The sequence below is a fragment of the Heterodontus francisci genome, chromosome 25 (assembly GCF_036365525.1).
Source record: "Heterodontus francisci isolate sHetFra1 chromosome 25, sHetFra1.hap1, whole genome shotgun sequence".
NCBI lineage: Eukaryota > Metazoa > Chordata > Chondrichthyes > Heterodontiformes > Heterodontidae > Heterodontus > Heterodontus francisci.
This window is the reverse complement of record NC_090395.1, coordinates 78,741,848-78,764,792: the sequence shown is the minus strand read 5'-3', so window position 1 is coordinate 78,764,792 and position 22,945 is coordinate 78,741,848. Positions and strand designations below refer to the sequence as shown.

At 43.4% G+C, this 22,945-nt stretch overlaps 1 protein-coding gene across 1 annotated transcript in view; it reads right to left on the bottom strand.

Annotated features, from left to right (window-relative positions):
- alx3 (ALX homeobox 3) overlaps positions 1-22,945 on the bottom strand; it is an 83,055-nt gene that overhangs the window by 25,707 nt on the left and 34,403 nt on the right. The window contains exon 2 of the mRNA XM_068057751.1: positions 329-615. Within this exon, the coding sequence (XP_067913852.1) occupies positions 329-615 (287 nt within the window). The remainder of the gene's footprint in view (positions 1-328; positions 616-22,945) is intronic.

Below are 22,945 nucleotides of genomic sequence, written 5' to 3'. Positions count from 1 at the left end.
ATCACACAAACATTCCTCCAACGATAGGACTAGCATCTTTAGGTAGCTGACACTGCCCTTCACAAATTAGACTCCCCAGGACTTGGTCGCTATTCACAGGGGACTCTCACACAGAAAATTTAAAAATGATTGCAGTCAGCAAGTAGACCTCGGCTTCCCTTAGTTAGATACCAACAGGGAGCAGGCAGTTTAACTCAGATCACATACCAGTCTAACTAGATACCTGCCTCAAACTGATGCTAGTCAGATAACAGTAACAGTGAAATAGCAAGAAGTTTTGGTCAAGTCCACCATTAACGCCAGTACGAACCATTATCTCTAATCATACCTGAACTCTGGCCTCGGTGAGCTCAGTGCCCACAGCCAGCTGTTCTCGGGCATAGACGTCTGGATAGTGAGTTTTCTGAAATGCCTTCTCTAGTTCCTCCAGCTGGTAACTGGTGAAAGTGGTTCTGTTCCGCCTCTTCTTGTTCTTGCTGCTGTTATCTTCCTCGCTGTGCTCATTCAAAATCATAATCCCTGGGAGCTCTTTTACTTTTCCACAGACTTTCAGCGGATGTTGACAGCCTGGCTGTAAAAGTTGATAATCAATGGTTCTGGAAACATTGGTGTTCACTGTTAAAGAAAACAAAGGGAGTGTGAAATGGGGCTGGATACTTCTACCTGAATGAAAGATGGGGAAATATCAATGCAAGAAATCTGATTCTGAAATATGTGGCTTTTTGACAATATGATTTCATTGGTGAAATGAAAACTTGCTGTCAACCACAATACACTGAGAACAATAATCCTGATGTTTCTTAAAAAGCCACTGAGAATTAACAGAGTGTCAGGTACCTCGTATTCCTACACTGACTAGCGCACTGCACTGAGTAGTAATTCATAGATTACTACACTCCAGACCTACTTGCTGATCTATGTCCTAATTGTTCAAACTGTCTTTGCAGGACCTTAATTCTTCTGGCCATTAGTTTCCTTGCCCTGCTACCTGGAACACAAGCCACCCTTTCAGAACCCTTGGTGGAAAGACATTTGCCTGTTCCCCTAACTGTTCCATCTGCCATTCCTGCTGTTTTTCTGTATTTCACTTCTTGCTATATGAAGTCATTTTTTCTCCCGGCTACCTTCCTCCAGATTACAGTTATTGTCATGATATTTGGTACTGATACCTGTTTTTCAATTCAGCACTCTAGAACCTCAGTGATCAGAACCGTGACCATGTTTGTGTAGGCCATGCTACAGATCAATGTCATCATTTTGTACCACAAGAATGAGCTTCGAGCAGTGTCAAAAATGCAGGAAAATTGCACTGCTAACATGTCACCTACATATTCAACTCTGATCATTTGCATTCCACATTACAATGGCCCCAGAAAAACAGAGGAATTATATTCTATAGATTATTGATCATGAATAATTGCAATTATCGTTATGAGTTTTAAGTGATTAAAAAAGTCCAACTCGAAGTAAACAGATAACGCCCAATGCAACAAGGAATCAGGAAATCACTTCCCACTGGCTGCAAAAGTGAAGTGAAATTCAACTGAGTCATAACAAAGAAATCCAGACAATGCTGGAAACACCCAGCAAGCTAGGGCTGTGCCTGAAACATCAACATTCCGACTGTCCACAGATTTTGCGCTGATTCGCTGAGGGTTTCCAGCATTTTCTGTTCTTCTTTCAAATTTCCAGCATTTGCGGGATCTTGTTCTTTGTTTTTGTTCCAGTCAGATAGCTGAAGCCAGCTGGAACACTGATGGGCAGGTGCAATAGTCCTCAGTTTCCTGGAATCGATGAGGGGAAAGTGCCAATTCCTAATTACCCAATTCCTCCTGCTGAAATGTGCACAGACAAGATACTGAATGACTCTGGTCCAGGTACAACTCTAATGCCAAATGAGAGGAAATGGTTAATCATGAGGAGGAAAGCAGCAGATTGCTGGGGAGCTGGATAGGTTAGTGGAGCCACAGATAGGATAGAAAAATCTGAAGTGGTACATTTTGGAAAAAAGAGCAATGGAAGACAAATTGTATTTATTTAACATCTATAATGTCATCAGGATGTTCCAAAGTGCTGAATACCTTTGAAGTGCAATTATTGTTCTGTTTTATCTAGGAAATGTCATTGCCAATTTACATACCCAGATCCCACAACAGCAAATGAGATTAATGACAAGACATTTAGTTGTGTGCTGAGGGATAAGTGTAGGCCAGGACACCAGGAGCGCTCCCTTATTTTTCTTTTAAAAGTGCCGTGGGAACTTTTACACCCACCTGGCCAGTACCTGGCCTTGGTTTAACATATCATTCAAAAGATGACAACTGCAACAATGCTGCAGTCTCTCATTCTGCAATGAAATTAGCCTGGATTATGTTCTCAAATCTTGCATTGGAATCCACAACCTACTAACTCATAGATGAGAGCACTACACATGTTCCATTTCCTGGAAGATGAAGTGGTTATTTTGGCAAGGACAATATTTGAAAAGGAAGAAAATAAAAATGTTTGGGAAAGGCCAGGGGGTTCGCTTTAGAATAGTTAAGGAGCTGGAACTAATATGAGAACAACAGACCTGAACCATTTACTTTGCTATAATTTATATGACATTATAGAAAATCAGTAGAGCCATGAAACACATAGGAAAAGGAATAGGCCATTCAGCTTCTCGAACCTGTTGGAATCATAGAATCATACAATGATATCGCACAGAAGGAGTCCATTCAACCATTGTTCCTGTGGCAGCTCCTCAGCAGAGCTATCCAATTAGCCCCACTCCCGGCTCTTTCTCTATATCCCAGTAATATTTTTTCCCTTCAAGATGTCATCTTTTGAATGTTATGATTGAATCTGCTTCAACCTAGATCACAATAACTTTTAGTGCAACCTAGATCACAATAACTCACTGCATAAAAAAACTATTTCCTCAAGGCATTTGGTTCTTTTGTCAATCACTTTAAATCTGTGTCCTCTGTTTACTGACTCACTTGAAATAGTTTCTCCCTATTTATTATATAAAAACCATTCATAATTTTAGAATCATAGAATGATACAGTATAGATAGAAGCAACTCTGCCCAGAGTGCATGTGCTGAACACTTTTATCAAATTTCCGTGCTGGGACCACTGTTGTTTGTGATATACATAAATGATTTGGAGGAAAGTATAGGTGGTCTGATTAGCAAGTTTGCAGACGACACTAAGATTGGTGGAGTAGCAGATAGTGAAGGGGACTGTCAGAGAATACAGCAGAATATAGATAGATTGGAGAGTTGGGCAGAGAAATGGCAGATGGAGTTCAATCAGGGCAAATACGAAGTGATGCATTTTGGAAGATCCAATTCAAGAGTGAACTATACAAGAAATGGAAAAGTCCTGGGGAAAATTGATGTACAGAGAGATTTGGGTGTTCAGGTCCATTGTTCCCTGAAGGTGGCAACACAGGTAAATAGAGTGGTCAAGAAGGCATACGGCATGCTTTCCTTCATCGGACGGGGTATTGAGTACAAGGGTTGGCAGGTCATGTTACTGTTGTATAAGACTTTGGTTCGGCCACATTTGGAATACTGCGTGCAGTTCTGGTCGCCACATTACCAAAAGGATGTAGATGCTTTGGAGAGGGTGCAGAGGAGGTTCACCAGGATGTTGCCTGGTATGGAGGGCGCTAGCTATGAAGAGAGGTTGAGTACATTAGGATTATTTTCATTAGAAAGATGGAGGTTGAGGGGGGACCTGATTGAGGTGTACAAAATCATGAGAGGTATAGACAGGGTGGATAGCAAGAAGCTTTTTCCCAGAGTGGGGGATTCAATTACTAGGGGTCACGAGTTCAAAGTGAGAGGGGAAAAGTTTAGGGGGGATATGCGTGGAAAGTTCTTTATGCAGAGGGTGGTGGGTGCCTGGAACGCGTTGCCAGCGGAGGTGGTAGACTCGGGCACGATAGCGTCTTTTAAGATGTATCTAGACAGATACATGAATGGGCAGGAAGCAAAGAGATACAGACCCTTAGAAAATAGGCGACATGTTTAGATAGAGGATCTGGATCGGCGCAGGCTTGGATGGCCGAAGGGCGTGTTCCTGTGCTGTAATTTTCTTTGTTCTTTGTTCCTCTTAACCTTTTATGCTCTAAGGAGAAAAACACCAGATTTTCCAATCTCTCTACATAATTGCAGTCCCACATCCCTGGTACCATTCCAGTAAATCTCTTCTGCACCCTCTCCAAAGCCTTCATGCCCTTCCTAAGGTGTGGTGCCCAGAATTGGCCTCAATATTCCAGCTGAGGCTTAACCATTGTTTTCCAAAGGTTTAACACAAGTTTCATGCTTTTGTGCTCTATTACAGGATTGCGGCTGCCTGCAATGAATTTGGCCTAACCATCAGCCTCAAGAAAACGAACATCATGGGGCAGGACGTCAGAAATGCTCCATCCATCAATATTGGCGACCAGGCTCTGGAAGTGGTTCAAGAGTTCACCTACCTAGGCTCAACTATCACCTGTCTCTAGATGCAGAAATCAACAAGCGCATGAGAAAGGCTTCCTCTGCTATGTCCAGACTGGCCAAGAGAGTGTGGGAAAATGGCGCACTGACACGGAACACAAAAGTCCGAGTGTATCAAGCCTGTGTCCTCAGTACCTTGCTCTATGGCAGCGAGGCCTGGACAACGTATGTCAGCCAAGAGCGACGTCTCAATTCATTCCATCTTCGCTGCCTCCGGACAATACTTGGCATCAGGTGGCAGGACCGTATCTCCAACACAGAAGTCCTCGAGGCGGCCAACATCCCCAGCCTATACACACTACTGAGTCAGCGGCGCTTGAGATGGCTTGGCCATGTGAGCCGCATGGAAGATGGCAGGATCCCCAAAGACACATTGTACAGCGAGCTCGTCACTGGTATCAGACCCACCGGCCGTCCATGTCTCCACTTTAAAGACGTCTGCAAACGCGACATGAAGTCCTGTGACATTGATCACAAGTCGTGGGAGTCAGTTGCCAGCGTTCGCCAGAGCTGGCGGGCAGCCATAAAGGTGGGGCTGAAGTGTGGTGAGTCAAAGAGACTTAGCAGTTGGCAGGAAAAAAGACAAAAGCGCAAGGGGAGAGCCAACTGTGTAACAGCCCCGACAAACAAATTTTTCTGTAGCGCCTGTGGAGGAGCCTGTCACTCTAGAATTGGCCTTTATAGCCACTCCAGGCGCTGCTCCACACACCACTGACCACCTCCAGGCGCTTACCCATTGTCTCTCGAGATAAGGAGGCCAAAGAAGACGCTGTATCTGGAGAATCCTTGGCATCATGTGGCAGGACCGTATCTCCAACACAGAAGTCCTTGACGCGGCCAACATCCCCAGCATATACACCCTAGTAAGCCAGCGGCGCTTGAGATGGCTTGGCCATGTGAGCCGCATGGAAGATGGCAGGATCCCCAAGGACACATTGTACAGCGAGCTCGTCACTGGTATCAGACCCACCGGCCGTCCATGTCTCCTCTTTAAAGACGTCTGCAAACGCGACATGAAGTCCTGTGACATTGGCCACAAGTCGTGGGAGACAGTTGCCAACGATCGCCACAGCTGGCGGGCAACCATAAAGGCGGGGCTAAAGTGTGGCGAGTCGAGGTGACTTAGCAGTTGGCAGGAAAAAAGACAGAAGCGCAAGGAGAGAGCCAACTGTGTAACAGCCCCGACAACCAATTATATCTGCAGCACCTGTGGAAGAGTCTGTCACTCTAGAATTGGCCTTTATAGCCACTCCAGGCGCTGCTTCACAAACCACTGACCACCTCCAGGCGCTTACCCATTGTCTCTCGAGACAAGGAGGCCAAAGAAAGAAAGAAAGAAAGACTCTATTAATAAAGCTAAGGATCCCATATCTTTTTAACAGCCTTCTCAACTTGTCCTGCCACCTTCAAAAATTTGTGTACATACATCCCCAGTTCTTTCTGTTACTGACTGCCTTTAAAATTGTACCTTTTAGTTCATATTGCCTTTCTTCATTCTTCCTACCAAAATGTATCACTGCACACTTCCCCGAGTTAAATTTTATTACCATGTGTCTGTCCATTTCACCAATCTATGTCCCCCTGATGTCTGTCTTCCTCACTGTTACTGCATTTCTGACTTTCAAATCATCTGCAAACTTTGAAATTATGCCCTGTACACGCAAGTCCAGATCATTACTATATGCTAAAAAGAGCAATAGTCTTAAAATAGACTCCTAAGGAACACCAGTGTATACTTCCCTCCAATTTGAAAAACAACCGTTCACTACTATACTCTCTGCTTTCTGTCTCTTACCCAATTTTGTATCAATCCTTCCACTGTCCCTTTAATCCCATGTCCTTCAATTTTGCAAACAAGTTGATTATGCAGTACTTTGTCAAATGCCTTTTGAAAGTTCACATGCACAGCATAGAACCATAGAAAAATTACGGCACAGAAGGAGGCCATTTAGCCCATCATGTCCATGCCAGCCGAACAAAATAGCCACAAAATCTCATCCCACTTTCCAGCACCTAGTCCATAGCCTTGCAGATTACAGCACCTCAGGTGCATGTCCAGGTACCTTTTAAAAGAATTGAGGGTTTCTGCCTCCACCACCAATCCTGACAGTGAATTCCAGACACCCACCACCCTCTGGGTGAAAAAGGTTTTCCTCATGTCCCCTCTAATCCTTCTACCAATCACCTTAAATCTGTGCCTTCTGGTAATTGACCTCTCCACTAGGGGAAACAGGTCCTTCCTGTTTACTCTATCTAGGCCCCTCATAATTTTGTACACCTCAATTAAGTCACCCCTCAGCCTTCTCTGTTCTAAGGAAAACAACCCTGGCCTATCCAATCTTTCCTCACAGCTGCAATTTTCAAGCCCTGGCAACATTCTTGTAAATCTCCTCTGTACTCTCTCCAGAGCAATTATGTCCTTTCTGTAATGTGGTGACCAGAACTGTAAGCAATACTCTAGCAGTGGCCTAACCAGCGTTTTATACAGTTTCAGCATTACATCCCTGCTTTTGAATTCTATACCTTGGCCAATAAAGGAAAGCATTCCATTTGCCTTCTTCACCACTCTATCTACCTGTCTTGCCACCTTCAGGGACCTGTGGACATGCACTCCAAGGTCTCTCACTTCTTGTACCTCTTTCAATATCCTCCCGTTTATTGTGTATTCCCTCGCTTTATTTGCCCTCCCCAAATGCATTACCTCACACTTATCTGGATTGAATTCCATTTGCCATTTTTCCACCCACTCAACCAAACCATTAATATCATTCTGGAGTCTACATCTATCCTCTTCACTATCAACTACACGGCCAATGTTTGTGTTATCAGCAAATTTCCCAATCATGCTTCCCACATTTAAGTCCAAATCATTAATATATACCACAAACAGCAAGGGACCTCTCTTTTGCGTGTTCAAAGAATTCAATCAAGTTAGTCAAACATAATTTGCCTTTAACAAATCTGTGCTGGCTTTCATTTGTAAGTCCATACTTTTCCAAATGTCAAGTAATTTTGTTCCAAATTATTGCCTCTAAACATTAGGCTGACTGGCCTGTAGTTGCTGGGTTTATCTTTCTCCCCCTTTTTAAACAAAGATGTAACATTTGCAATTGTCTGGTCCTCTACCACCCATTTATCAAAGGAGGATTGGAAGATTGAGGTCAGATATTCTGCAATTTCCACCCTTACTCTTTCAATAACCTAGGATGCATCTCATCCGGTCCAGGTGACTTTTCTACTCTGAGAACAGCCAGCCTTTTAACTACTTCTTCTTTATCTATTTTATCCTATCCAATATCGCTACTGCCTCCTCTTTTACTGCTACATTGGCAGCATACTCTTCTCTCATGAAGACTGATGCAAAGTACTCATTTAGTACCTCAACCATGCTTTCTGCCTCCACAAAAATAACTTCTCTTTGGTCTCTAATCAGCTCCACCCTGCATTTGATTACCCTCTTACTATTAATATGTTTATAAAATATAATTTTTTATTCCAATCCACCTGGCCAACAAACAGCAAAGGACTAACACCCTCAGCAACATCTCTTTTACTTCTTCAATTCACTGAAGTTTTTCTCCAGTTAAGTATTTTTATGCTTTTCCAAAACTATTCTAAACCCAATTTGATTGTGATCACTTTTCTCCAAATGCTCCCACACTGAAATTTGTTCCAGCGCCCCACTTAATTTCTCAGAACTAGATCCAACACTGCTTCCTTCCTTGTTGGGTTGGAAATACTCTGCTCCAGAAAATTCTCTTGTACACATTTCAGGAATTCCTCCTCTTTGCCTATAAAATTGATTAATTTAAAATATTTACATCAGCCTATTTAATGTATTATTCCTAATAAAATTAAAGGATAGTGAATTGAGATTGTTTTGTCATACGTTACCGAAGAGCAAAATGGGAAATGTGATTGGGACATTGATGAGAATGGTGTGTTTGTGTCTAAGACTCAATACGTGGAGTTGTCAGTCAGTGTTTTGGAATTGACAGCACTTTCATCAGAACTAGTTTCACTGTCTATAAACTTCAAATGGCCTCACATTTCAACTAAGGATTTAATGGAGAATATCTTTTTCCACACACAAAGTAGAAATTTCTCACTTGTTATAATGGATATTAAGTGGAAAACTACATTTACAGCGAAAACAAAAATTATAAATCTCAATATAAAGCATAATTGAGAATACTGGCTGTCTGAATTACCTGCAGCAATGCTGGGACATTGAACAGGTCAGCTAGCATCTAAAAGGAGAAAAGCCGGTTACAATTCAGGGTCAGACCAGCATCGCAATACCCGAAACATCAACTCGCAATTCTTTTGTCATCCGTTGGCTGCTCTGATCTGTACTCCCAACACTTTCTCTTTTTAAACTGATTCGGAATTCGGAAAGCTAATAGAATGTATAATTTATTGCAAGGGCAATTGCATACAAAAGTAGGGAGGTTATTGCTCTCGCTATACAAGGCATTGGTGAGACCACACCTGGAGTATTGTGTACAGTATTGGTCTCCTTACTTAAGGAAGGATGTGAATGAGTTGGAAGCAGTTCAGAGAAGGTTTACTAGACTAATACCTGGAATAGACAGGCTGTCTTATGAGGAAAGGTTGAACAGGCTAGTCTTGTATCCACTAGAGTTTAGAAGAGTAAGAGGCGACTTGATTGAAACATATACGATTCTGAGGGGTCTTGACAGGGTGGATGTGGAAAGGATGTTTCCCCTTGTGGGAGAATCTAGAGCTGGAGTCACTGTTTTAAAAGTAAGGGGTCACCCATTTAAGACAGAGATGAGGAGAAATTTTTTCTCTCAGAGGGTTGTGAGTCTTTGGAATTCTCTTCCTCAAAAGGCAGTGGAAGCAGAGTCTTTGAATATTTTAAAGGCAGAAGTAGATAGATTCTTGATAAGCAAGGGGGTGAAAGGTTATTGGGGGTAGGTGAGAATGTGGAGTTGAGGTTACAATCAGATCAGCCATGATCTTATTGAATGGCGGAGCAGGCTCGAGGGGCCAAGTGGCTTACTCCTGCTCCTCATTTGTTTGTTCGTATGTTCATACGGGAAGAGTAAAGAGATGGAGCTATGAGGAGAGTGAAGTTACAGAGCTTCGGGGAGAATGAAGGTACAGGGCTATGGAGAGAGTGAAGATACAGAGCTTCGGGGAGAATGAAGGTACAAGGCTATGGAGAGAGTGAAGATACAGAGCTACAGGGAGAGTGACTATACAGGGCTTTGAGGAAAGTGAAAATACAGGTTTATGGGGAGAAGGAGAGGAGTACTAAGCCTATGGAGATAGAAGGTACAAAACTATTGGGAAGGAGATACCTGACCATGGAGAGAGGGAGAGAGAAGATTTAGGGTTACAGAGTGAATTAGTTTGCAGGGCTATGAAGTCAGAAAGAAGATTCAGGACAATGAGGAGCACATAAGTGAGATTCTTTTTTGCATTGTTCTGGCTCAGGTTTGATAGGCTAAATGGCACCATTGCTGCTATAACCATTTTTGGTTCTCTCTAATATCTCTAGCTTTAGGTTAAAGTGCCCAATGTACTTAGTATTTAATATCCTTGTAACACTCAAACCCTAAACATGCAAGTTTGCCTCCAAGGCACAGACCATTCTGACTTCAAAATATATAACTGCTCCTTTATTGTTACTGGATAAAAATCCTGGAACTTCCTTCCTAACAGCACTTTGAGTGTACCTAAACCATACAGACTGGAGCAGTTCAAGAAGTTGGCTCACCACAACTTTCTCAAGGGCAATTAGGGACGGGTAACAAATTCTGGCCTTGCCAGTGACACCCACATACCATGAAAGAATAAAAATAGTATTATTGTTCAGGACCCTTGTGACAAGAGACACAATAATGTAATAATTCACAACTTCAACACAGGATGGAAGTCAAGGGAGTAAGGGTAGTATTAATCGGAGATAAACATTGTCTATGAAATACCAAACACAATGTTGTCATGTTTAAGTGCAGCAGCGAAATCCATCTGTTTCTGGATTGTGAACCAAATATTATTTCTAGCTGAAGATATCATTTCAATCTAAATATTCTGAGGCAGCAACTGTACCTACGGGAAATATCGAGACTTTCACTCCCTTTTCATTAAAGGGAAATGTTCCTGCTTTTATAGTGTTTATATAGTCAGAAGGTGAGCCTCACTAGTAACACCCATTCTCATTTAACTGTTGATATCCTTGGACTGTAAGTATTCCCAGGGTAGAGGAGGTAGAAATTCCAGATTGAGACCCAGCTACCTTGAAGGAGCAGTGGTGTCATTTCAAAATGTGAAATGGATTAATATATATATATAAAGTTTTTATATCTGAGAAAAATTAAAATAAATTTTCCAATTGTGCCCACAGTGTTTTAAAATAACTATTTAAAACCATTGAATAAAAGCAAAAGATAAAAGACCTATCATGAATTTATGAACAGTTTGCAGATTTATAACGATAATTTTCATTGTACAGATAACTATTAATCAGTCGAAATATTTCGGAATCCGTAATTGCCTGCAATTATAAATAAAGAAGCTTGAGATGGTTTGATTATTACAATATTCCTAAATATTAACTGGATCTTCATATAGCTATTATCTTTTTTTGATTAGTTTATGGGATGTGGGTGTCGCTGGCCAGGCCAGCATTTATTGCCCATCCCTTGTTGCCCTTGAGAAGATGGTGGTGAGCTGCCTTCTTGAACTGCTGCAGTCCATGGGGGTTAGATATAACCACAGTGTTGTTAGGAAGGGAGTTCCAGGAATTTTACCCGGCGACAGTGAAGGAACTGCAATATAATTCCAAGTCAGGATGGTGTTTGGCTTGGATGGGAAATTGCAGGTGGTGGTGTTCCCATGCATGTGCTGCCCTTGTCCTTCTAGGTGGTAGAGGTCGTGGGTTCTTGAACTTCTGTCTGAACTTAAAGTGGATAAAGCACCAGGGCCGGATGAGATACATCCAAGGATACGGAGGGAAGTGAGGGTAGAAATCGCAGAGGCACTGGCCATAATTTTTCGGTCTTCCTTAGACTCGGGGGGTGGTGCCAGAGTACTGGAGAATTGCAAACATGACACCCTTGTTCAAAAAAGGGTGTAAAGATAAGCCCAGCAATTACAGGCCAGTCAGTTTAACTTTGGTGGTGGGAAACCTTCTAGAAAAAATAATTCGGGACAAAATCAATAGTCACAGGGACAAATGGGAGTTGATTAAGGAAAGCCAGCATCGATTTCTTAAGGGAAAATCATGTCTAACTAACTTCCTGGAGTTTTTTGAGGAGGTAACAGAGAGGGTTGATGAGGGCAATGCTGTTGATATGGTGTACATGGACTTTCAAAAGGCATTTGATACAGTGCCACACAACAGACTTGAGAGCAAACTTGTAGTTCATGGAATAAAAGGGACAGTAGCAACATGGAGATTTAATTGGCTGAGAGACAGGAAACAGAGAGTAGAGGATAATGGATGTTTTTCGGGTTGGAGGAAGGTTTGTAGTGGAGCTCCCCAGGGATCAGTGTTGGGAACCTTGCTTTTCCTGATATATATTAGTGACCTAGACCTTGGTGTACAGGGCACAATTTCAAAGTTTGCAGATGATACAAAACTTGGAAGTTGTGAACTGTGAGGAGGACAGTGTAGAACTTCAAAAGGACATAGACAGGTTAGTGGATTGGGCAGACAGGTGGCAGATGAAGTTCAATGCAGAGAAATGTGAAGTGATTCATTTTGGTAGGGAGAACTTAGAGAGACAATATAGAATAAAGGGACAATTCTAAAGGGGGTGCAGGAGCAGAGGGACCTGGGTATATATGTCCATAAGTCATGAAAGGTGGCAGGACAGGTTGAGAGAGTGGTTAATAAAGCATACAGTATCCTGGACTTTATTAATAGGGGCATAGAGTACAAGAGTAAGGAAGTTATGTTGAACTTGTATAAGACACAAGTTCGGCCTCAGCTGGAGTATTGCGTCCAGTTCTGGGCACCGCACTTTAGGAAAGATGTGAGGGCATTGGAGAGAGTACAGAAAAGATTCACGAGAATGGTTCCAGGGATGAGGAATTTCAGTTATGAAGATAGATTGGAGAAGTTGGGACTGTTTTCCTTGGAGAAGAGAAGGCTGAGAGGTGATTTGAAAGAGGTATTCAAAATCATGAGGGGTCTGGACAGAGTAGATAGAGAGAAACTGTTCCCACTTGTGAAAGGATCAAGAAAGAGAGGGCACTGATTTAAAGTATTTGGTAAGAGAAGCAAAAGTGACATGAGGAAAAACATTTTCACGCAGCGAGTGGTTAAGGTCTGGAATGTGCTGCCTGAGAACTTGGTCGAGGCAGGTTCAATTGAAGCATTCAAAAGGGAATTGGACAGTTATATGAAAAGGAAGAATGTGCAGGGATACAGGGAGAAGGCGGGGGAATGGAACTGAGGGAATTGCTCTTTCAGAGAGCCAGTTTGGACACGATGGGCCAAATAGCCTCCTTCTGCACTTTAACAGTTCTTTGATTCAGTGGGTTTGGAAGGTGCTGTCTAAGGAGCCTTGGTGAGTTGCTGCAGTGTATCTTGTAGATGGTACACACTGCTGCCACTGTGCGTCGGTGGTGGAGGGAGTGAATGTTTGTAGATGGGGTGACAATCAAGCGGGCTACTTTGTCCTGGATGGTGTCGAGCTTCTTGAGTGTTGTTGGAGCTGCACCCATCCAGGCAAGTGGAGAGTATTCCATCACACTCCTGACTTGTGCCTTGTAGATGGTGGACAGACTTTGGGGAGTCAGGAGCTGAATTACTCACTGTAGGATTCCCAGCCTCTGACCTGCTCTTCTAGCCATGATATTTATATGGCTACTCCAGTTCAGTTTCAGTTCAATGATAAGCCCCAGGATGTTGATAGTGGGGGATTCAGCGATGGTAATGCCATTGAATGTCGAGGGGAGATGGTTAGATTTTCTCTTGTTGGAGATGGTTGATGCCTGGCACTTGTGTGGTACGAATGTTACTTGCCACTTATCAGCCCAAGCCTGGATATTGTCCGGGCCTTGCTGCATTTCTACATAGACTGCTTCAGTATCTGAGGAGTCATGATTGTTGCTGAATATTGTGCAATCATCAGCGCACTTCTGACCTTATGATTGAAGGAAGGTCATTGATGAAGCAGCTGAAGATAGTTGGCGCTCGGACACTATCCTGAGGAACTCCTGCAGTGATGTCCTGGAGCTCAGTTGATTGACCTCCAACAACCACAACCATCTTCCTTTGTGCTAGGTATGACTCCAGCCAGCGGAGGGTTTTCCCCCGATTCCCATTGACTCCAGTTTTGCTAGGGCTCCTTGATGCCATATTTGGTCAAATGCTGCCTTGATGGTCAAGGGCAGTCACTCTCACCTCACCTCATGAGTTCAGCTCTTTTGTCCATATTTGAACCAAGGCTGTAATGAGGTCTGGAGCTGCGTGGCCCTGGCGGAACCCAAACTGAGCATCACTGAGCAGGTTATTGCGAAGCAAGTGCTGCTTGATAGCACTGTCGATGACACCTTCCATCAGTTTATTGATGATCGAGAGTAGACTGCTGTGGCAGTAATTGGTCATGATGGACTTGTCCTGCTTTTTGTGTACAGGACATACCTGGGCAATTTCCACATTGTCGGGTAGATGCCAGTGTTGCAGTGTGCTGGAACAGCTTGGCTAGGGGCGTGGCAAGTTCTGGAGCACAGGTCCTCAGTACTATTGCTGGAATGTTTTCAGGGCCCATAGCCTTTGCAGTATCTAGTGCCTTCAGTCATTTCTTGATATCACGCGGAGTGAATCGAATTGACTGAAGTCTGGCATCTGTGATGCTGGGGACTTCAGGAGGAGACTGAGATGGATCATCAACTCAGCACTTCTGGCTGGTGATTGTTGCAAATGCTTCTGCCTTATCTTTCGCACTGATGTACTCTTGAACCACTTCCAGAGTGTGGTCACCGATATTGATGGATGGGGCATTTCTGACGTCCTGTCCCATGATGTTCGTTTTCTTGAGGCTGATGGTTAGGCCAAATTCATTGCAGGCATCCGCAAACCTGTCAATGAGTCTCTGCAGACACTCTTCTGTGTGAGATGTTAATGCAGCATCGTCAGCAAAAAGGAGTTCCCTGATGAGGACTTTCCGTACTTTGGTCTTCACTCTTAGACGGGCAAGGTTGAACAACCTGCCACCTGATATTGTGTGGAGGAAAATTCCTTCTTCTGAAGACTTGAACGCATGTGACAGCACCAGGGAGAAGAAGATCCCAAACAGTGTAGGTGCGAGAACACAGCCCTGTTTCACGCCACTCAGGATTGGAAAGGGGTCTGATGAGGCGCCGCTATGCTGAATTGTGCCTTTCATATTGTCATGGAATGAGGTGATGATACTTAGTAGCTTTGGTGGGCATCCAATATTTTCTAGTAGTCTGAAGAGACCACGTCTGCTGACGAGGTCAAAGGCTTTGGTGAGATCAATGAAAGCAACGTAGAGGGGTATCTGTTGTTCACGGCATTTCTCCTGTAGCTGGCGAAGGGAGAACAGCATGTCAATGGTGAATCTCTTTGCTTGAAAGCCACACTGTGCCTCAGGAGAGACACACTCAGCCAGCTTCTGGAGCATGTTTCAGGTGACACGAGCGAAGACTTTCCCCACTATGCCGAGCAGGGAGATTCCACGGTAGTTGTTGCAGTCACCGCGGTCACCCTTGTTCTTATAGAGGGTGATGATATTGGCATCGCGCATGTCCTGTGGTACTGCACCCTCGTACCAGCACAGGCAAAGCAGTTCGTGCAGTGCTGAATGTATAGCAGGCTTGGCACTCTTGATTATTTCGGGGGTAATGATGCTGCAGTAACATCTCACACAGAAGAGTGTCTGCAGAGACTCATCGACAGGTTTGCGGCTGCCTGCAATGAATTTGGCCTAAACATCAGCCTCAAGAAAACTAACATCATGGGAAAGGACATCAGAAATGCCCCATCCATCAATATCGGCGACCACACTCTGGAAGTGGTTCAAGAGTTCCCCTACCTAGGCTCAACTATCACCAGTAACCTGTCTCTCGATGCAGAATTAAACAAGCGCATGGAAAAGACTTCCTCTGCTATGCCCAGACTGGCCAAGAGAGTGTGGGAAAATGGCGCACTGACACAGAACACAAAAGTCCAAGTGTATCAAGCCTGTGTCCTCAGTACCTTTCTCTACGCAGCGAGGCCTGGACAACGTACGTCAGCCAAGAGCGACGTCTCAATTCATTCCATCTTCGCTGCCTCCGGAGAATCCTTGGCATCAGGTGGCAGGACCGTATCTCCAACACAGCAGTCCTCGAGGCGGCCAACATCACCAGCATATACATCCTACTGAGCCAGCGGCACCCGAGATGGCTTGGCCATGTGAGCCGCATGGAAGATGGCAGGATCCCCAAGGACACATTGTACAGCGAGCTCGTCACTGGTACCAGACCCACCGGACGTCCATGTCTCCGCTTTAAAGACGTCTGCAAACGCGACATGATCACAAGTCGTGGGAGTCAGTAGCCAGCGATCGCCAGAGCTGGCGGGCAACCATAAAGGCGAGGCTAAAGCGTGGCGAGTCGAACAGACTTAGCAGATGGCAGGAAAAAAGCCACAAGCGCAAGGAGAGAGCCAACTGTATAACAGCCCTGACAAACAATTTTATCTGCAGCACCTGTGGAAGAGTCTGTCACTCTAGAATTGGCCTTTATAGCCACTCCAGGCGCTGCTTCACAAACCACTGACCACCTCCAGGCACTTACCCATTGTCTCTCGAGACAAGGAGGCCAAAGAAAGAAAAAAGAAAGAAAGAAAAAGAAAGATGTGCTGGGCCGCCCCCATCATTGAGGATGGGGATATTTGTGGAGCCACCTCCTCCAGTTAGTTGTTTAATTATCCACCACCATTCATGACTGGATATGGCAGGACTGCAGATCTTAGATCTAATCCATTGGTTGTGGGTCGCTTAGCTCTGCCTATCACATGCTGCTTATGCTGTTTGGCATGCAAGTAGTCCTGTGTTGTAGCTTCATCAGGTTGACACCTCATTTTGAGGTATGCCTGGTGCTGCCCCAGGCATGCCCTCCTGCACTCTTCAGGTTGGTCTCCTGGCTTGATAGTAATGGTAGAGTCAGGGATATGCTGGGCCATGAGGTTACAGATTGTGGTTGAGTACAATTCTGCTGCTGCTGTTGGTCCACAGCGCCTCATGGATGCCCAGTTTTGCATTGCTAGATCTGTTTGAAATCTATCCCATTTGGCACGGTGGTATCCTCAATGTGAAGGCAGGACTTTGTCTCCACAAGGACTGTGCAGTGGTCACTCCTACCAATACTGTCATGGACAGATGCATCTGCGGCCGGCAGATAGGTGATGATGAGGTCATGAATATTTTTCCCTCTTGTTGGTTCCCTCACCACCTGCTGCATACCCAGTCTAGCAGCTATGTCCTTTAGGATTCGGCCAGCTCAGTCAGTAGTGGTGCTACCGAGCCACTCTTAGTGATGGACATTGAAGTCCCCCACCCAGAGTACATTCTGCACCCTTGCCACCCTCAGTGCTTCCTCCAAGTGGTGATCAAATGGAGGAGTACTGATTCATCAGCTGAGTGCGGGAGTGGGGGCGGGGGGGTGCGGGGGGGGGTGGGTAGGTGGTAATCAGCAGGAGGTTTCCTTGCCTATGTTTGACCTGATGCCATGAGACTTCATGGGGTCTGGAGTGGATATTGAGGACTCCCAGGGCAACTCCCTCCCAATTGTATACCACTGTGCCATCACCTCTGCTGGGTCTGTCCTACCGGTGGAACAGGACATACCCAGGGCTGGTGATGGTTGTGTCTGGGACATTGTCTGTAAGGTATGATTAAGTGAGTATTACTATGTCAGGCTATTGTGGTTAGGTACAACTGAGTGGCTTGCTAGGCCAATTCAGAGGGCATTGAAGAGTCAACCACCTTGTTGTGGGTCTGGAGTCACATGTAGGCCAGACCAGGTAAGGATCGCAGATTTCCTTCCCTAAAGGACATTAGTCCTTTAGATTAATGAATCAGATGGGTTTTTGCAGCAATTGACATTGGTTTCATGGCCATCATTGGACTAGCTTTTTTTACTTCCAGATTTATTAATTGAATTCAATTGTTCACCTTCTGCCATGTTGGGATTCAAAGCCATATCCCCAGAGGAATACCCGGGTCTCTGGGTTACTAGTCCAGTGATAATACCACTACGCCACCCCCTCCCCTATACATACTCCAACAAAAGCAAATATTAACACGTCATTTTACATCAACTTACCAAATTCTTTGGAAAGGAAATTAAATATAGTCAGTTCTAGCCTTTCAATTGCAATATCTCATTAATCTTCTCCTCAGTTTGCTGACATGGGGCCAAGCAGTCTGCTTCCTGTTATGCTGGACCCCCACCTGCCAAGAATGAGGCATATTAATTTTTCCATATGGACATTAAATTTCAAATTGTTGCTGGGAAGAAGTGAAGGCTTGTTACAAGGGCTGTCAGACACCTGGCTGGAAGACACTTACATGCCAATAGGGACAAGAGAGGTTACATCCCTTATCCATTTAACCAACAATGGATTTTGAGCACCAGACATTGAAGGCAGGGAAGTGCATTCCAGTCGCTGCTAAGATGATACAATCCACAGAGCTAAGACGTGGTCAGACCAACTAGTTACATGACTAACCTGCTTGGCAACCTGGGTTTTTCGGAATTGTACAAATAGTTTGAACCGAGAGACTGCAGAGTACACTTAGACTGAAAGAAGATCTCTCCTGTCTGTCTGAACCATCTCTTTCTCACTGAACTCTAAATCCACTGAAGACACATGAAACCAAGAGAGAAAAGTCTCCTACAGCGAACAAGGTTTAAGAAGAATACTGGGCCCCAATGAAAAGTAAGACCTATCTACAATCAAGGACTTTACAGCAAGCTCAAAGAATAGTAACCAAAACCATCTTCAGATATTGCCTCCAACTTTTCCACTTTATTTCTTCTGCTCTTTTCTGTCTCTGTGTTTATTGCGTATACATGCTAGCGTAGGCACATCGTGTATCCATAGGCGTTAACCGAATTAGAGTTTAAGTTTAATAAATTTCAACCTTTCTTTTTAAACCTGAAAAAACCTGTTTGGACTGGTTTCTTTGCCCTATAATTGGAAAGCAGTGATCAAGGATTCACCAAGGGGGAGCTAAAACATGGTATGTTTAAAATTAAACCCTGTTATAGTAAGACCAGGTGAAGGCTGAGAGGGAACCCCAGACACCTTTCTCACCTGATTGTAACATTCCATATTGTATACTTTATGTAATTCTATGTAAATACAGAATAGGATCATTTTTAGATTGAATGGAAATCTTTTCTCACTGGTGCAGAGAGGGAGAGTGAAATAGGAGACAAGAAAAGTGAGCGGGGAGAGAGAGGAAGTGAGTGAGGGCAGAGACAGTTAGCAAGAGAGGGAAGGAAGAGAGTGAGGCGGGCAAGACAGGAAGCAAGGGGAATAGGGTGAGTGAGAGAGGGGGAAGAGAGAGAGGGAATGAGAGTGCAAAATGGGCATAAAGAGTTTAATAGATGGGATATTCGACCACCATTAACTATGGCCCACTAGTTTTAGCTAAAACAGAAGCAGAATTAGGATAGTTTGAAATAATGTTAGAAAACAAGGCAGGAAATTCTGCATTGGGTTAGAAGCTGTTTATTAGTGACTCTGACCATAACCGGCAGCAGACGCACGGGAACACCACCACCAGCAAGTTCCCCCCAAGTCACACACCATCCTGCCTTGGAACTATATCGCCGTTCCTTCACTGTCGCTGGGTCAAAATCCTGGAACTCCCTTCCTAACAGCGCTGTGGGTGTACCTACCCCACAGGGACTGCAGCAGTTCAAGAAGGCAGCTCATCACCACCTTCTCAAGGACAATTAGGAATGGGCAATAAATGCTGGCCTGGCCAGCGATGCCCACATCCCAAGTGAAAATTACATTGTGCATTTTGTTCACTTGAGGCTACCAAACATACACACACACACACACACATATGCCAGCAGCTGGGCTGGAAAGTGCAAGTAAAAGAATAAAGAAGAATCCATTGTTTTCAACAACATGAAGTCTGATATCCTTTACTAAACCCAACTAAATCTTACTTGAGTCCTGAGAACATGACGACGACGACGAGGTAAATAGAAAACGATGGTGAAAAATAGGAAACATTGCTTTCGGGTATGAAACCTATGGGAGGATTTTCTCTGCTTTCTGAGGACAGCTTTTAAGTTGCAGACTGTGTTAGACACACACAATAAGCTTATATAGTGTATACATACATTGATCTCTCCAAAATAACTATACAATCAAAAAAAAAGGTTTTAATCTTGAATCATTGCAGAGAGGTTTCCTCTGAAAGAAACACAATCCCAGATTCTTGATCACGCATTATCACATACTGTTTATCAATATGGCAGTGTCTATGCCCAATCTACCACGTTTTGATGTGCATTTGGAGCCATCATTTGTATCCCACATTGGCAAAAGTAGCTGCGATGTATCAAAGGCACCATGGCAGGTTTTGCAATTACAGATGACAAAAGGAAAATGGCCCTCCTTCTCCAATATGGAGGTGAAGAATTAGAAGACATCTTTGAGACATCTACGCCTGAGCAAAATGACTATGACTCAGCAGAAAATGCACTGACGACCTACGTTATGGCCAAGAAAAATACCATATATGAAATTATTGTCTTCCTTTGCATTGTGCAAGAACTAAATGAGACAATTGACCAATATTGCACACGATCGAGGCAACTCACAACCAAATGTGACTTTGTTGAATGGGAAATCAAAACACAGGCTGTCTCTCTAGTCAACTATACAGAAAAGCACTCGAGAAAAACAGAAAGCTGTCAGAGCTGTTGGAGTTACCAAGATCACCATCGCTCTCAGACTCCAGAGCTACTGAAGTTGAGGCTTCTAATAGTAACTACCACACTCCAAGTTCAACTCCTGTGAACACTGTTCATTGTTCATGTGCCAGGAAACCACATGCAAAGCAACAACGGCCATCTCACAAAGAGAGTTGTGACTTGTCCAAAGAATGTTTCCACTGTGGCGGTGTTTACCCACACCAGACAGAGTGTCCTGCTACTGGTAAACAATGGAAAGCCTGTGGAAAACCCAACCACTTTGCTCATGTTTGTCGCTCATCAGCAAAATCAACTACTAAGATCAATACCAACAAAAGGGTACCACACATATGCGTACCACAGCAAAAAGGACATAAAAGATCCCATGGCACTATTTTGAAGAAGAGCAGGAAGGGTGGTGGGGGGGGGAAGGGGTTTGCTGGTGGTTATCCCTGATGTTAATGCCAATATTTATCCCTCAATCAACACCACAAAAACAGATTATCTGATCATTATCGCACTGCTGTTTGTGGGGGAATTGCTGTGCACAAAATAGCTGCTGCATTTCCTACATTACCACAGTGACTATATATCGAAAGTAAAGGTGAGAGAATGTAGCCAACATGGAGGCAGATGATGCTGAACATACTTTTGTCCTCTCTCTCAGAATTAGCAAACGGCCATATGTGACAATGACCAGTAGCTGCTCAGACTTAAATGCTCTCATAGATACGGGAACATCTGTCAATGTCATGGGAGACAAAACATTCAACAAACTTCAGAATTATGCCATACTCTATTAACCAGGAATATGAAAATTTTCCTTAACAACAGTGACAAACTGCTGAAAATTCAAGGGACTTTTGAAATGCCAGTCTCATTCTAATAGAAAGCGACACTTTGTTAAACTTGACCTCAATGCAGGCTACCATCAAATCAAACTTGCAGAAGAATAGAGATATCTTACTGTATTCTCTACTCACGCTGGACTTTTTCAAACCAAGAGGCTTAACTTTGGAGTCAACTCAGCAGCTGAGGTATTTCAGCACTTGATTCAATCTGCAATTCAAGGACGTGAAGGCACGCTGAACATCAGTGATGACATTCTCATCTACGGTTGCATTGAAAGTGAACTCGAGAAGCGCCTACATGCATGACTACAAAGTCTCAGGGAATATAACCTCACCTTGAATAAAGACAACTTGATTGATTTATTTGTATATAAACTAAAAACTAAAGTGAATTTTATAATTTATAATAGAGTGAGAGAGAGACCAGTAAAAGATAGAAACATAGAAAATAGGAGCAGGAGTAGGCCATTTGGCCCTTCGAGCCTGCTCCACCATTCATTATGTTCATGGCTGATCAGTAGTGAGTATATTAGCTCAAATTAGGACAATTTAATACATAAGCTGTATTAAGTATTATAAGGGTTTATCAGTATTTGTAACGTTTACTAATAGTAGTAAGGTTTATTAGTATTGGCAAAGCTTTATTATCATTGGTAACGTCTATTAGACTCAAGGTGTGCAGATTAAAAGCTGAGTGTGGAGATTCGAGTTTGTTGAGTGGTGAGTTCAGTGAAGGGGGCTGAGATGCTCCATTTTTCCTTTTTTTTGGTATGCTTTTAACCCTCCAGTATTTGGTTCTTGCTTCGTTGCAGTGGAAGGAGCTGTTTGGTGAGTACCTGGTGTCATGGTCCTGTAGTTTTTTTTTCGGGAAGATGCAGTTTGCCTTTACGGCTTGCAAAGGATCAGTATTGCTTTAAGAACCAGCAAGGCTCAGGAATTTTCGGAAGGTGCATTTTCGTTGCCTTAGAAACAGCCATTTGGAGACTTTGATTCAAAGCATGCATTCTCGTTACTATAGATACAGCAACTGGGAGTGAGTATTAAGCGATACATTTGTTACAATTCAATTTTGAACTGGCTTTTTAGTTGAAGACAGTTTGTTCTAACAGAACGCAGACACAGAGGACACGGACACAGACAGCTGGTGTTAGCACCCGAAAAAAAGAGTTCTCAACCATTTAAACTGAAAGAATAGGATTTTAGTCTGTTTAATTAATTATCAGCCATTTAAACTGAAGAAAGAGAAATTTAGTCTGTTTAATTATTATCTCTCAAAATTCTAAAAAAGTCAAGCCAAAACAGAGATCTCTGGTAATTTAAATTGATGAAAGGGAAGTTAGACTGTGACAATCTTTCATCCCTCAAGAACTTTAAAGTCAGCTTGATTCTATTGAAAGTGTTTATAAATCGTTAATTGTTGAAATTCGCTGGAGAAGAAAAGTGTCAGCTACTGCTGAAGTTAGACTACGGACTGTTCTACTGTGGAAGAACCTTTTTGAGGACTTCAAGCAACATTCTCTGAGGACTTCAAGCAACATTGGACTGTAAATTTGCAAGGACTTTAATTTTTCTATTTTAAATGTTTATATCTTCATAGTGTTTAAGAATTTAGTTTTTCTAATTAAAGAGTTAAGTTGTTGATTTAAAGACACCTGGTTTGGTTAGTCTC